General features: G+C 30.9%; 8 protein-coding genes and 1 non-coding gene across 9 annotated transcripts; 6 read left to right on the forward strand and 3 right to left on the reverse strand.

Annotated features, from left to right (window-relative positions):
- Window positions 1–80: 80 nt before the first annotated feature.
- On the forward strand, window positions 81–1,924 carry ASCRUDRAFT_76786 (FKBP-type peptidyl-prolyl cis-trans isomerase). The gene has a single exon (XM_020193615.1). The coding sequence runs from the start codon at window positions 231–233 to the stop codon at window positions 1,650–1,652; it is 1,422 nt and encodes a 473-aa protein (XP_020046144.1). The 5' UTR covers window positions 81–230; the 3' UTR covers window positions 1,653–1,924.
- A 60-nt stretch (window positions 1,925–1,984) lies between these two features.
- ASCRUDRAFT_76787 (Brr6/Brl1 family protein) lies at window positions 1,985–4,054 on the forward strand. Its single transcript, XM_020193616.1, has one exon. It carries the CDS (start codon window positions 2,006–2,008, stop codon window positions 3,821–3,823), a length of 1,818 nt encoding a protein of 605 aa, XP_020046145.1. The 5' UTR covers window positions 1,985–2,005; the 3' UTR covers window positions 3,824–4,054.
- Window positions 4,055–4,204: 150 nt separating this feature from the next.
- Window positions 4,205–4,944, forward strand: ASCRUDRAFT_76788 (cytochrome b5-like heme/steroid binding domain-containing protein). Its single transcript, XM_020193617.1, has one exon. It carries the CDS (start codon window positions 4,416–4,418, stop codon window positions 4,902–4,904), a length of 489 nt encoding a protein of 162 aa, XP_020046146.1. The 5' UTR covers window positions 4,205–4,415; the 3' UTR covers window positions 4,905–4,944.
- A 167-nt stretch (window positions 4,945–5,111) lies between these two features.
- On the reverse strand, window positions 5,112–5,183 carry ASCRUDRAFT_t126. Its single transcript has one exon. It is a non-coding gene; the product is annotated as a tRNA-Pro (tRNA).
- Window positions 5,184–5,245: 62 nt separating this feature from the next.
- Window positions 5,246–5,982, reverse strand: UMP1 (Ump1p). Its single transcript, XM_020193618.1, has 2 exons — window positions 5,894–5,982; window positions 5,246–5,769 (listed from the first exon to the last, which is right to left on the reverse strand). Exons 1-2 carry the CDS (start codon window positions 5,897–5,899, stop codon window positions 5,329–5,331), a joined length of 447 nt encoding a protein of 148 aa, XP_020046147.1. The 5' UTR covers window positions 5,900–5,982; the 3' UTR covers window positions 5,246–5,328.
- A 205-nt stretch (window positions 5,983–6,187) lies between these two features.
- On the forward strand, window positions 6,188–7,372 carry SWD3 (Swd3p; the record flags this gene model as incomplete). The annotated part of the gene is made up of 2 exons (XM_020190710.1): window positions 6,188–6,925; window positions 7,058–7,372. 2 exons carry the CDS (start codon window positions 6,188–6,190, stop codon window positions 7,370–7,372), a joined length of 1,053 nt encoding a protein of 350 aa, XP_020046148.1.
- Window positions 7,373–7,458: 86 nt separating this feature from the next.
- ASCRUDRAFT_107427 (uncharacterized protein) lies at window positions 7,459–10,494 on the forward strand. The gene is made up of 4 exons (XM_020188681.1): window positions 7,459–8,879; window positions 8,987–9,203; window positions 9,274–9,354; window positions 9,422–10,494. The coding sequence occupies exons 1-4, from the start codon at window positions 7,544–7,546 to the stop codon at window positions 10,161–10,163; spliced, it is 2,376 nt and encodes a 791-aa protein (XP_020046149.1). The 5' UTR covers window positions 7,459–7,543; the 3' UTR covers window positions 10,164–10,494.
- ASCRUDRAFT_76793 (uncharacterized protein) lies at window positions 10,176–11,805 on the forward strand. The gene is made up of 2 exons (XM_020193619.1): window positions 10,176–10,550; window positions 10,637–11,805. The coding sequence occupies exons 1-2, from the start codon at window positions 10,236–10,238 to the stop codon at window positions 11,594–11,596; spliced, it is 1,275 nt and encodes a 424-aa protein (XP_020046150.1). The 5' UTR covers window positions 10,176–10,235; the 3' UTR covers window positions 11,597–11,805.
- Window positions 11,806–12,055: 250 nt separating this feature from the next.
- On the reverse strand, window positions 12,056–13,288 carry IPA1 (putative polyadenylation protein; the record flags this gene model as incomplete). Its single annotated transcript, XM_020194654.1, has 1 exon — window positions 12,056–13,288. One exon carries the CDS (start codon window positions 13,286–13,288, stop codon window positions 12,056–12,058), a length of 1,233 nt encoding a protein of 410 aa, XP_020046151.1.
- Window positions 13,289–13,333: the final 45 nt, after the last annotated feature.

The raw sequence follows: 13,333 nt of genomic DNA on the forward strand, positions 1-13,333 counted from the left end.
TTCCGCACGTGCAATGTAAACAATAAGTTTTTTTTGTTCCGTTTCTAAAATTATTATTGAAATTTTTCACACATAAAAGCAAAAAAAAAAAAAAGTATAAAATAAAAAATCCTTTATAGCTTTGTTTTTTTTTTGTCTTCTTTTCAAATTGATTAATTCATAAATTGATTCAATTCATTTAATCTAATTTACAACCATTTTTTTCCCCATTCCTAGTATATATTCACATCATGTCCAATTTATTGCCTCTTGCTACTTTCAACCTAGCTATAAAGCCATTCACACCAGTTCTTGCTCTCCAAGAAAATGAACCAGTCACTGTTCACTTAACTTTAGCTGCAATTGATCCTGAAGCTGTTGATGACAAAAACGATCCTTCTACTTTACGTCTATTAAAAAGATCTACATACGGAGACGAAAGTGATGATGAACATGATCATGATCATCACCACCACCACCACCATGATGATGATGATTCCGAAGATGAATTAGATAATATCTCAAAAGACGGCTCCAAATCTGAATCTGAATCTGAATCTGAATCTAATTCTAATTCTGAATCTAGTTCTGGTTCTGGTTCAGACTCTGAATCAGATCTTGATGACGACGAATATGAAGAATTTGTGGTTTGCACTTTATCCCCAAAACATCAATACCAACAAACTCTTGATTTCACAATCAACCCAGATGAAGACATCACCTTTGTCGTCACCGGCTCTTATTCAATTCATTTAACGGGTAATTATATTGAACATCCAGCTAATGAAGAAGAGTCCGATTCTGATGATTCTGATGATTCAGATTATGGAACAAGTGATGAAGATGAATACGATTTAACTCCAGATGAAGACGAACTTTATGCTAATGATTTCCTTGAAAAATTAGAAAACTCTTCTGATGTTGAAGGCAAAATTGAAGAATTGGTTGACGAGGAAGCAGAACAAGAAGCTCAAAAATCAATTGAACCAAAAGAAAAGAATAATAAAAAATCTAAAAAAGAAAAGAAAAAAGAGAAAAAATTAGCCAGAGCTGATCAAAAAGCTGATCAAAAAGCCGAAAAGGAAACCGAAAAGGAAACCGAAAAGAAAGCCGAAAAGAAACTAGACTCTCTAGTTGAATCTCCTAAAGAATCTCCTAAAGAATCTCCAAAGAAATCTAAAAAAGAAAAAAAACAACAAAAACGTGCTGCTGAAGAAGAAGCTAAAGAAGAAGCCCAACCAGCTAAAAAGGCTCAAAAAACCAAAGAAGAAGAAAAAAGCGTAAAATTTAATAAAGAATTAGAAAAGGGTCCATCTGAAAAAAAAGAGAAAAACATCCCCACCAAAAAATTGACAGGAGGTGTTGTCATTGAAGATCGTACCGTAGGAAAAGGCAAAACTGCTAGACTTGGAAACAGAGTCAGTGTTCGTTACATTGGAAAATTAGATGATGGTAAAGTCTTTGATAAAAATACTTCTGGTAAACCATTTTCTTTTCGTTTAGCTAAAGGCGAAGTTATCAAAGGATGGGATATCGGTATTGCTGGCATGGCTGTTGGTGGTGAAAGAAGAGTTATCTGTCCTCCAGCAATGGCATATGGAAACCAAAAGATTCCAGGCATCCCAGCCAATTCCAGATTGACATTTGATGTCAAACTTATCTCCATTAAATAAATGCTGCAGAATATTTTTCGTAATTTTAATTGATTATTTACTTATCCATCCTTTTCTTCGATGTTTGTAGTGGTGATTATCTTCAATGCTAATAAAAATGAATAAAAACAAATAAAAAAAACTATTTCTATTCTATATATAACGTAGTTATACCTCTGATCTGCTTGATTTCGACATTCTTTTGTGAAATTCTTTCACTTTTTTGAGATTCTTTCACTTTGGTTTTTTTAAAACCAACACAGTGGAAACAGCGATTTTGAAAAATGAACATTTACTGGCGTTTTTAAACAATAACAACAATAATAACAATAAAAAGTGTTATCGGTTAAACAGGTATAATCAAAGCACTTACAATGTCGAATACACTACCTTCTGCTAGTCAATTGTTTTTGGACTCCAACAGTGTACCTAATTTAAACAAGAATAGTAATGCACCAACCAATTTCAGCACTCCAAGTAAAAATATCTTACTAATAAAGAATCAAAAGACCCCAAGGCTTTCACCAGTTATTTCAACACCCAGATCGATTTTAAAGAAGTCAAGACCATTAAACATTTTGAATACCAAGGGTTCTTTCAAAATAATTGGAAATGACAATGCAAATGGGAATGCAACTTCAACTCCTCATCCGTTATCGAATCAAACTAACTTATCGGAATTGAGTATTTATTCCTCAAAAGAGCAAGATCAAGATCAAGATCAAGATCAAAATGAGAATGAGAGTAAGAATGAGGATAGAAACCTAGATAATAATATAGATAAAAGCCTGAATAACAAAATTGATGTCAAGATTTCAAATTCATTATTCAAAGAACTCCCAGAGCTAAATACAGCGATTGAAAATGATGGAACTTTCAATGCAGTTAAAGCAGGAAAGGTTTTGTTTTCTGCTAAAAAGCAGGTTTATAATATACATAATGATTACAGTTACATTGAGGATGTGGTTAGTGATGATTCAAGATCACAGAGTTACGATGATAGTAAGGTGAGAAATTCAAGTGGAAAAAAGAAAATAGCCAATCCCAATATATTTAGACAGAAAAAGAGTAATGAAAATAAGAAGAATACATATCAATCAAAGGATAAAGATAAGTATGATGATCACCGAAAGAATGATGAGCTTCACAAGAATAAAAGTAGCAGTAATAAAAATAATGACTATGAGTATAATGAGTATGATGATACCGATAATGATACTGATAATGATAATGATAATGATAATGATAATGATATGAAGGAGACAAAAGTTCAATATGTGTATACAAATGAATTTTCAAGATTGCCAATTGGGAAGAGAATTATTTATGATCCTCACATTCCATATTTGATATCGTTATACATTCAGTTAATTTTCAATTCATTAATATTGGGAGTATTATTATATTTTGTTTTACAAATAATTCGAACGATCAAAGCTGATGTCGACGGAAAAATTGAGTCGTATACTACAGATATTTTGCAGGAGATTTCGCAATGTTCTAGGGAATATTCCAGGAATAATTGTTTCCCAGAGATGCGAGCACCAGCATTGGAAAAATCGTGTTCAGTTTGGGAAAAGTGTATGAACAGAGATCCCAATACAGTTGGTAGGGCTAAGGTTAGTGCAGAGACATTTAGCGAGATTATCAATGGATTTATCAAGCCAATTAGTTGGAAAAGCATAATTTTTTTGGTTGTGATATTGTTTGGTAGTGTGTTTTTGACCAATGCTACATTTGGCACGTATAGGATATACTCTGGGCAGAATTGTATTCCAGCCAATGCGAGCAGTAGCAATCAAACAGAATCCAATGGGAATCAAAGTGGAAATACAAATGGAAATACAAATGGAAATACAAATGGAAATTCAAGTGGAAATCCAAATGGGAATCCAAATATGAGTCAAATGAATCAATTGACACAGTTTCTTCCTATGCAACAACTATCTGCGCCAGCATCACCATCACCGGTGAATAATCATAAGAGGTATAACCATAGTCGTAATGATCAGTATGACAGTGAGATTGAGATTCAAGAAGTTACAGATGATTTTTATGAGGAAAATAATTTAACCCCATTGCCTGGGTCGATGAAAATGAAGTCGCCATTTAAGTCGCCATATAGTAGTAAAATGAGAAGGAGAGAAGATGGAAGTAGGAAAGTGATTAAGAAGTTAAATTTGCATAATTAGAATTGGAATTAAAAAGGAAAATTCTAATTTTAATTATGATTATGGTTATAATTAAAATTGGACAGTAACAATGTAACCGTTTGCGTGTGCTATTCATTTTCTGGTTATTGTATAAATTGAGTTTTTATTCCTTTAGAGAGAATTTTAGAATAGAATTCATGTTCAAGTAATAAAGAATCCAATATCAGGAAGTAAGTAAATAGTTTATTAAATAATGAATTTCCTTTACATAGCAGCAGTATGGGAAATAGTAGGAAAATAGTAGGTTGTAACTTGTTAACGTAGAACGTCATACGGTGGGAAAATAAAGTATGGGGTTTGTGAGTCTGTAAAAAATAAATGTAGAGTGTTCAAGATGTTGAGAATACAAGTTATATGGTGATCATAAACAGATACTGAATAATAAATATTAACCAAGAAATATTTAAATATCGAGGTATCGCTCATTTGTTGGAATTTACCACGAAAGCAGGAAATATTAATTAGTTTTGTTTACTTTAATTCACATTACTACATTTACAACAATTTGATTTGTTGAATTTTCCATACCACTTTGCACTTCAATTCAATTTCAATTTACTATTAGCTGAAAATGACATATTTCCTAATAATTCTTATAATTTTCACGATATACTTTTTGAAAAAGCTATTTTTCTCAGCTGGGGATAACCAAACAATCGAGATCGATCCATACAAAGGTGACAAAAAGGACAGCAAGATGGGAGAAGAGGAGACTATCGTCATCACAGACTACACCCCAAGAACGTTGTACAAGTACAATGGGCACGATGACGAGAAGGTGTATTTGAGCATCAAGGGCAAGATATTCGACGTGTCCAAGGGCAGAGCCTTCTATGGGCCTGGAGGCCCCTACGAGAACTTTGCTGGCAGAGATGCCTCCAGAGGATTAGCCAAAAACTCGTTCAAGGAGGACATGGTGAGGGACTGGGACCAGCCCATCGACAAGCTAGAGGACTTGACTGAGCGTGAGAAGAAGGCTCTCGACGAGTGGGAGGCGTTCTTTGAGAAAAAGTACAACTACATTGGCAACTTGATCGAGGACACTTCTTTGTCGCACTAGTTTTTATGATATATAGCACCAATAAAAGTGTACTTTGCTGTTTTTGAAGTTCTTTTTTTCCCTTTTCCTTTTCTTTCCTTTCTTTTTGTTGATTTCGCTCCAACACCAAAACCGCCTTTGTTCGGCTTGCGGCGGTCGGATATTCCAACCACGTGATTAATTATAAAAGAGAAAAAAATCTCAGTTGGAATAGAAAAAGAAAATAAAGGGTCTGTCCGGGAATCGAACCCGGGACCACCTCCACCCTAAGAAGGTATCATACCTCTAGACCAACAGACCTTTTGTTGTGACTTCGAATCAATATGCTATAATATAATGTGTGATTCTTTCAGCAATTAGCAGGCAATTGTTATATTAACGATTATATACTGAGACTATCTCTATGTATTTATACTAAATAGCTAATTGACTAAACACAAATATTCTAAATCCCCATTTTCCTCTCCATTTCTGAGTGGAAGTTGGTGCTGAACTCGTTGTTATCAATTCCACTTTGATAAATATCCTCCCAATCAATCGAGCAATCTTTGTTCAACAAGATATCTCTATGCAAATTGCTTGTTCCACCCAATATCTCTGGTCTGAAATCTATTCTATTGACGATTTCCAACTCCATTGTTCTCTTTAGTGGTTCAGCTAACCCAAACAATCTTCTGTATTGTTCCATTTTAAGATCAAGTTGCGTACTTTCCCAGTTTTTAATTTGATTCTCTAATGGATGTCTATCGTTGATTTTGTCACTTAATGAACTGGGTCCTCCATTTTTAAATAAATCGTTTAACCCAGGAGCAGAATATGAACTTTCTCCACCTTCTTGGTTATTTATCGAGCTTAATTGAGAATTTTCTGGAATGATTCTAAGACTCTACATCACTCATCACTTGTTAGTATTTGTATCATCCCACATCAACAGTTTATATACATGCTTCAGTCAGCAACGTATTCCTTCTCCCAAATCACATCTAAATAACATGATCAAATCTACATACACCCATTGCAATATTAATATCCTTTTTAATAACTAATTGTATCTAATAACCAGTTTATGATAAAGATATCCAGCGTATTGTTATTAGTGGCAACACTTAGCTAACGAAAAACAATCTTCAATTCAATTCCATCACCGTGAATTTCTTGCTGATTGGAAATTTGAAGGTTTCAAAAATTTGAAATTTCCACTTTTCACTTATCTCAATATTAAATCTCCCACTTTATCACTACAAATACCACTATTTTTTTTTTTTTTTTGGTTTTTTTACTACTAACAATAACAATAATAAAAAATGTCGTATAATGATTCAATTTTAACAAATTACTCAAATTACTCAACTCACTCTTTAGACTCGCACCATCTAGAAGAAATTTACAAACTTCGGTATGAACTATCCAAAATACATCGAAACAACTTGACTTGTTTTAAAATCTCTCCCAATGGCAAACTATTCGCTTGTTCTTCTTCTGACAAATCAATCAAAATCTTCAATCTACAATCAAAGTCCTTAATCCTAGAGTTTGCTGGTCATTTTAGTGGAGTCTCCGATATAGACTTTTCTCCTTGTTCAAACTATATAGCCTCAGCTTCTGATGATTACACTGTAAGAATCTGGTCCTTGAAATATGCAAGAGTAATAAGAATTCTACTAGGCCACACTTATCATGTAACTTGTGTCAAATTCAATTACAAAGGAAACCTATTGATTTCTGGATCCGATGATGAAGCCATTCGAATCTGGGACTGTATCTCTGGTAAATGTTTAAAGACTTTATCTGCCCACTCTGATCCAATATCCTCTCTAGATTTTGTTTGGGATGGCACTATCATTGCAAGCAGCAGTTATGATGGTTTAATCAGACTATATGACACTGAATCTGGCCAATGTTTAAAAACTTTGATGAACGATAGACTAGGCATAAGCACCTGTCCTGTAAGCTTTGTCACTTTTAGTCCAAATGGCAAATACATTCTATCAAGCACTTTGGATGGCAAAATCAGATTATGGGACTACATGAATAACAAAATAGTTAAAACTTATCAAGCCTACATCCCAACTATTCAACCAAACAACATCTTACCAAACGAATCTCAATCAAACGATCCCCAATTAGATAACATTCCACCAAACGACGCTCCATCAAACAACAATTCAAAAAAGAAAAAGTATATCTCAATTGCAAGAAAATACACTTGCTCAACTCAGTTCATAACTGCAACAAACGAACCTCTCATCGTGTCTGGCTCAGAATGTGGCAAGATCTTCATATGGGACCTTCAATCTAGACAGGTCAAATCAATCTTAGACACACATCAGGACTCTCCTGTTCTCCAGGTCCATCTCTTTGACAATGGCACAATCATGGGCTCCATCACATTGAATGGCCACGTCCAAATATGGGACTTGAATGAGACGTATGAATTCAACGACAACATTGAGGTGGATGATGCATATGATACAGAAGAAGCAAAGTAACCACATATAAATACCTAACACTGTCAGCGCTTAATTCTTTCTTTTCCTCCTCATCTTTTTATCACCTTGTTATCAGTCCCAACCACTCTTCACACCAACACCAACAGATCAATCCAATAGCATAACACATAATAAACTGCTCCGGTTTTACTTCCTCTCTCTCTCAAAAAGATGTCGTTTTTTCGAGATGTTCATCATAACAACACCCTCAAACAGAGACAAAACATCTTTTCCTTGAAATCAACTGTAAACTCAAGCAATTCTCTAGACTCAAACGAATCAATTCAACATCAAGATCTTACTGATGATACCTCATTAAATGACTTTTTTGATGATTTCAAAAAAAACAAGTCTTCTTCAAGCTTAGGCTTAAACAATAAAATTCCCTCCAAGTTTCAATTAAATAAAGAGAAAAAAGATTCACTAATTACAACCAAATTCAAACCCTCCAAATCTCCATTTTACCAAAAATCAAATCTACACTCCATCTCCAATTCTAATTCCAATTCTAATTCCAATCCGAACTCAAATCCAAACCCCAATTCAAATACAAATCATAACATAACCTCAAATTCATCTGCAAATTCTATAAAAACACAATACGTTGAATCAATTTCAAATTACAACTCGGAAATCAATTCTACTCCAAACAATTCCCTCTCTGAAGAGCTAATTCAATCTGATGATCTCTCCGTCATCTCCATAGATGAAGTTGACAATGCTTCAAACATTATAAAAAATAACAAGGATTCTCCTAATAATCCTCAAGAAATTGTAACAACCAATTCTCAAACCGTTGATAAAAAAACCCCAAATGAAAATAAAAATAGCTCGAGCTATAAATGTGAACAAATTGACTCATCTAATAATTCTGATATTCAAACAGATATTGCAGTTGCCAACGATAGTCTAATAATTAATTTTCCTCAAAACACTTCTACTCCAATTAAACATACAAGGAAAAAGAATACCTTGTTTCAAAATAATAATAATAATAAACCAAACCGTTTCAAATCATCAACTGATCTCAATATCTTTAATAAGAAAAATGTCATGGAAAATGAAAATCACTCACAAGAGGCAAAATCAAAGTTTTCTGAACTCAGTAATTCGACTTATGACCCAGAACTAGATTCCACATTGAGACCTTTATTAGTGTCAATTAATAGACTACAAAACACAAAGACAAAACTAGAAGATGAAATCAATTCATTGAAAAATCAAATTTCTACCAAGAATAAAAATTTGCAAACTTATGATGAAAAACTAAAGAATTTATCATTAAAATTTGAGAATTTTAAGGATCTTTATTCTAATTTACAAAAATCAAATTCCCTGTTTGTTGAAGAAAAAAAAGTATATTCATCCATGTTAGATCAATATTCTGGATCCCAGAAATCAATAAAGTGTGAAATTGAATCATTGAAATCTGAAATTTGCGAGACAAAAAATAAATTGCAAACATCAACTCAGAAATTTCATATGATTAAACAAGAGTTAGACTTTAGTATGTTTTATCTTTTTTTTATTAATAACTATTTTAATTTATTTTAATTTATTTCAATTTATTTTGATTAATTTTATTTTTCAAGCTTACTAATAATTTTAAAGGAGATCTTACAATAAATTCGCTAAGAGATCAAATAGACGACATTTCAGGTCGTTTATCAGAAGAAAAAATGAACTCATATAGAATAAGACAAGAACTCGATGATACTCGTAATAACCATAATTCTTTTGTTGAAAAAGAATTAAAAAATAAGACCGAATTTATTGAACAACATTCTAAGGATATTAATTTAATAAAGGAATTGTTTTCTAAAGAGTCACAGTATGTTTCAATTTTTATTTCTTTTGCTTTAATTTTTAAAATCATATATTAACTTTTTAATTTTCACTAGGAAATTATTTGAGCAAATAAAGTTAGAATTTCCTTTAATATCGGAAGAAATAAATAAGATTTTTATAAAAATTTCTGAAAAGTATAAAAACCGAATTATTTATTATTTTTATTTTTTTTTAATTGAATTTTTATTAACTCTTTAAAAGTTTTAAATTATCCGAAAAAACAGCGCTTGTTCAATATGAATCATCAAGCAAAACTTTATCCGAAGTATTAAATCAATTAGATAGTAAAATTGATCAGGAGTTCTTAAAATCTGTTTTAAGTCTAGATACTCTAAGTGAATCATCTTTAAAAATCCAAAAAGAAATAGAAATGATTAATAAATTGTTTAAAGAGAAAAATCAAACCGATTTGGAGGTTGCAAAACAAAATAAAATTGGCAATATTGAAATATTAAACAACGAATTCTTTCAAATTAAAGATCTTATTTCCAAATTGACGATAGATGAAAAAACTAGTCAACAAAAGATTAAAAGTTTTGAAGAAAACATTAATAAAATTCAAGAAGAAAAAAATCAAATTAATCAGAAATATGTCTCTACAAAAGCTCAAGAATCTATTCTCAATGATATTATTACTAAGATGAACTTCGATAAAGAAAAGCTTATAGCTGATAACAAAATTCTAAAAGAGCAGTTAGCTGAATCAAAAAAAATTGTTAATGATCACAAATTGAAAATTTCTTTGTTTAATCTGAGTTTTGAATTGGAAAAACAATCTCTTAATAAAGATTTTGAAACTAAAATGCAGCTTCAGAATAATCTACTTGAAAAATCTGAAACTTTAAGCAAAGAAACTAAAATTGAGTGCCAAAATTTGGTAAGGTTTGACTGTTTTAATAATAATTTATATCTTGGTTTTAATATTCGTCTTTCTAACTTTTAATATTTTTTTTAGCAAAATCAACTTTCCAAAAAAGATATAATTATTTCTAAATTACAAATTAACACAAGTACAATGACCGAAAAATTGAAAATTGAAACTGAAAAAATTATGAAAATATTTGAAAAGAAATTGGATAGTTCTAATCTATTATTAAAAGATTTGAAAAATGAGTGTTTAAAGTTAAAAGCTGAAATGGAAGATAAAATTAATTTTTATGAAAACAAGATTGAAATGAAAGAAAAAGCCATAGAAACCTTAAAAGAAACAATAGACAACGAAAAATTAGGCGCATTTGAAAGTTTTGAATCTCATTTAAAAACTCAAAACGAGTTAGTAAAGCTATCTAAAGAGGAATACAATAGATTCAAAAGCGAAGCTGATAATAAGGTATTACTTACTTTTCTATTTTTACCTCTACATATTAGAGTTTTATATATTTGATCTTAGTAACATTAATACTAACGTCTAAATAGATCAAAAGTTTGGAAGAAATTATTAGTTCCAGAAACTCAGAAATTAATCAAGTTAAACTTCAATTGAATGAAGAGACACAAAAGTTGAAAAAACTTGAGGAAAGCTTGTACTCAAAAATTAATCTTATTAACAATATTAAGAAAGAAAATTCTGACTTGAATTCTAAAATTAGTCATTTAAAAACTGACATGCTTGAACAAGAAAGGATTGTAAATAAGTTAAAAAATGAAAATAAAAATAAAAACCGAAATGAGAATGTTTTTATAGAAGAAGCAAAGTCTGCTATTAGAAAGTTACTAGAGGAGTTTAAAAAAGAAAACATTATCGTAGAAAGCAAATCTAAAAAAACAATTGTTGAATTGGAAGATAAAATAAAAATGAGCAATTTAAAGCTGATTAAATTTGAGAGTGTATATTTTTTAGAGAGAGAAAAATGTCAAACTTTGCAAAATAAAGTGGAAGAAACAAAAAAAATATTAATAAATGAAAGGGAAATTTGGAAAAAACTATCTCAGGAAAATAATTTGCTAAATAAAATTAAAGTTAAATTGAGTAATGACATTGAAGATTTAAATAAAAAAAATAAAAACTATGAACATACTATTAAGAACCTTCAGGAAAAAGTTAAAGATCTTGGAATCTTTCAAGAATCTTCTATAATATGTGACGATAGTGAGACCCCAAAACCAAAATTGGTCATAGCAAATACCCAGAGGGTATTTTCTCCAAAAAAAACAACTGGAAATAAAAGAAGATTTTTAATTGAACCAGAAGAGTTTTGCGAAGAAATTGTGTCCTTTGAATCCAAAAAAAGACAGACCACAATTCAGAAGCTTCTTATTGAGGATGAGAAATATTCTGTTGACAATTTGGATGATTCTTGCATTGATTCAAAAGCACTCATAATAAAACCATCTACAAAAAGATATATTAAAAAAAGAAATAGAACTTTGAAGTGAAAAAAACAAAAAACATGTTAAAAGTTTTAAATTATTTTGCCGATAAAAATTTTTGAAAACAATTGAAATCCAAAATAATCTGTTACTGGTACTAGGCTTTTTCTTGTTAGTTTTTTTATAGAAATTAAATGGCTAATGTCATATATATTTAAAATCACATAAAGGAAACCAAGTAAATTTTTTATTTGACGGATATTATAAATTAATTTATGTTTTGCAAATAGACGTATCTCAACTTTACAACAATTTTTGTTTGAAGAAAGTGTTTTAAAAACTTTTTTTGATTCATCGTTATAAGCAATTATTGTGTCAATATAAACAATTAATTCTGTTGAAATATTCATGAATTTGATAAATAGAGACATTATTAAAAAAACATAGAAAAATAAGAGTTGCTTTTCTTTATAACACTAAGCCCACCATCACCAACAATGACTTTCAAGAAGCTAGATTGAATAATCAGAATAGTTTTTGATTGCAAGGAATTAAACCAAAACTCCAGCCATTACAACCTAATAGACTCCCATTGAAATACTTGCAACTGGTAGGTATTATACTATTAGTTGTCTTAATAACTTTGACGAGGTCAGCAAAAACAGTTTGGGGTAGATCAATTGTATCAATATTTTGATTAAATTTATTGTCTTTATTTAACAAAATTCTTTCTATATTATTATTATCTTCGGTGAAAAAAACCTTTATAGTATTGCTGATACATTCCTTGGAATAATTTGTTAATGTGATTTCTGAGCCAATGGCAGATACAAAAAGTAGAATTTGCTTATTATTGCTGCTCAAACAAAAGCATCTAGTTGACTGGTTAACAGTGGAGTCTAGTAGGATATTAAAAGCATGAGAATAAGGATAAAATAAATCAATCTTGATTTTATTCAGGGTGTTATTCAAAGTTCCATCAGCATTAGGGATTGTATTGATGTGCGTAACTTTTAAAGACCACTTATATAACGACACCATATCCAAGTCTTCCTTTGGATTTTGAAATCCAATTTTAGTTTTGCAATTTGAACAAAGCACAGAATTGTTAGAACCATTATCAATCTTACCAATATTGCTGTCTGATAAAATTGATTTCCCAAAATCCGATTTGTTCAATTGAAAATAGTAGGAACCGATTAAAAGTGAATCTTTGGGAGGTTTCAAAACTGATTGATTCAATTTTGGGTTTAGGTTTGAACTTATATCAGGTCTATGACAGTACCAAAAATCTAACAATTCATACCACAACTCTTTTGGTTTATCAAGTACTTTATCAATATCTTCACTGTCAATTATAATTGAGTCACAGTTTAAACAAAAAATTTTAAATTTTTTAAAATTTTTGGCATTTTGAACTTGTATTTTAGAAAGTTCAAGTAACGGATTGCCCATTGACTTCTTCTGAAAATTTTTGTTTGACCTCAATTTCACAGTAAAGCAATCATTTTTGGTATCATAAATTAACAAGTCCAAGGGAACTTTGTCTGGTGCGACATAGTCAACTTGGTGAGGTAAAGGTATTTTGTAAACTTTGGAGCTGGACAAATGAATTTCAAGTGTCGTTTTTGTAGCCAAGTACAATTCTGTGATAAATACTTTGGGATCTAGATCTATCTGGAACGATATTGTGACAAACTGAATAAACTGGAAGTATTCAGCATAGTAGAGAAACTTCAATCCATTTCCACTCACCATCTTTGAGAGAAAACAAAAACTGGTCAAAGAATGTTTTTCCTCCAA

Source organism: Ascoidea rubescens, assembly GCF_001661345.1.
Source record: "Ascoidea rubescens DSM 1968 unplaced genomic scaffold ASCRUscaffold_10, whole genome shotgun sequence".
Lineage (NCBI taxonomy): Eukaryota > Fungi > Ascomycota > Saccharomycetes > Ascoideales > Ascoideaceae > Ascoidea > Ascoidea rubescens.

Bases quoted from the DNA above. Each gene is read 5' to 3' on its own strand.
- ASCRUDRAFT_76788 (XM_020193617.1), top strand. From the start codon at position 4,416: ATGACATATTTCCTAATAATTCTTATAATTTTCACGATATACTTTTTG.
- ASCRUDRAFT_76787 (XM_020193616.1), top strand. From the start codon at position 2,006: ATGTCGAATACACTACCTTCTGCTAGTCAATTGTTTTTGGACTCCAAC.
- ASCRUDRAFT_76786 (XM_020193615.1), top strand. From the start codon at position 231: ATGTCCAATTTATTGCCTCTTGCTACTTTCAACCTAGCTATAAAGCCA.
- ASCRUDRAFT_107427 (XM_020188681.1), top strand. From the start codon at position 7,544: ATGTCGTTTTTTCGAGATGTTCATCATAACAACACCCTCAAACAGAGA. The intron at 8,880-8,986 runs GTATGTTTTATC...ATTTTAAAGGAG, and splicing joins TAAACAAGAGTTAGACTTTA to ATCTTACAATAAATTCGCTA. The intron at 9,355-9,421 runs GTATAAAAACCG...ACTCTTTAAAAG, and splicing joins TTTATAAAAATTTCTGAAAA to TTTTAAATTATCCGAAAAAA.
- ASCRUDRAFT_76793 (XM_020193619.1), top strand. From the start codon at position 10,236: ATGACCGAAAAATTGAAAATTGAAACTGAAAAAATTATGAAAATATTT. The intron at 10,551-10,636 runs GTATTACTTACT...ACGTCTAAATAG, and splicing joins AAAGCGAAGCTGATAATAAG to ATCAAAAGTTTGGAAGAAAT.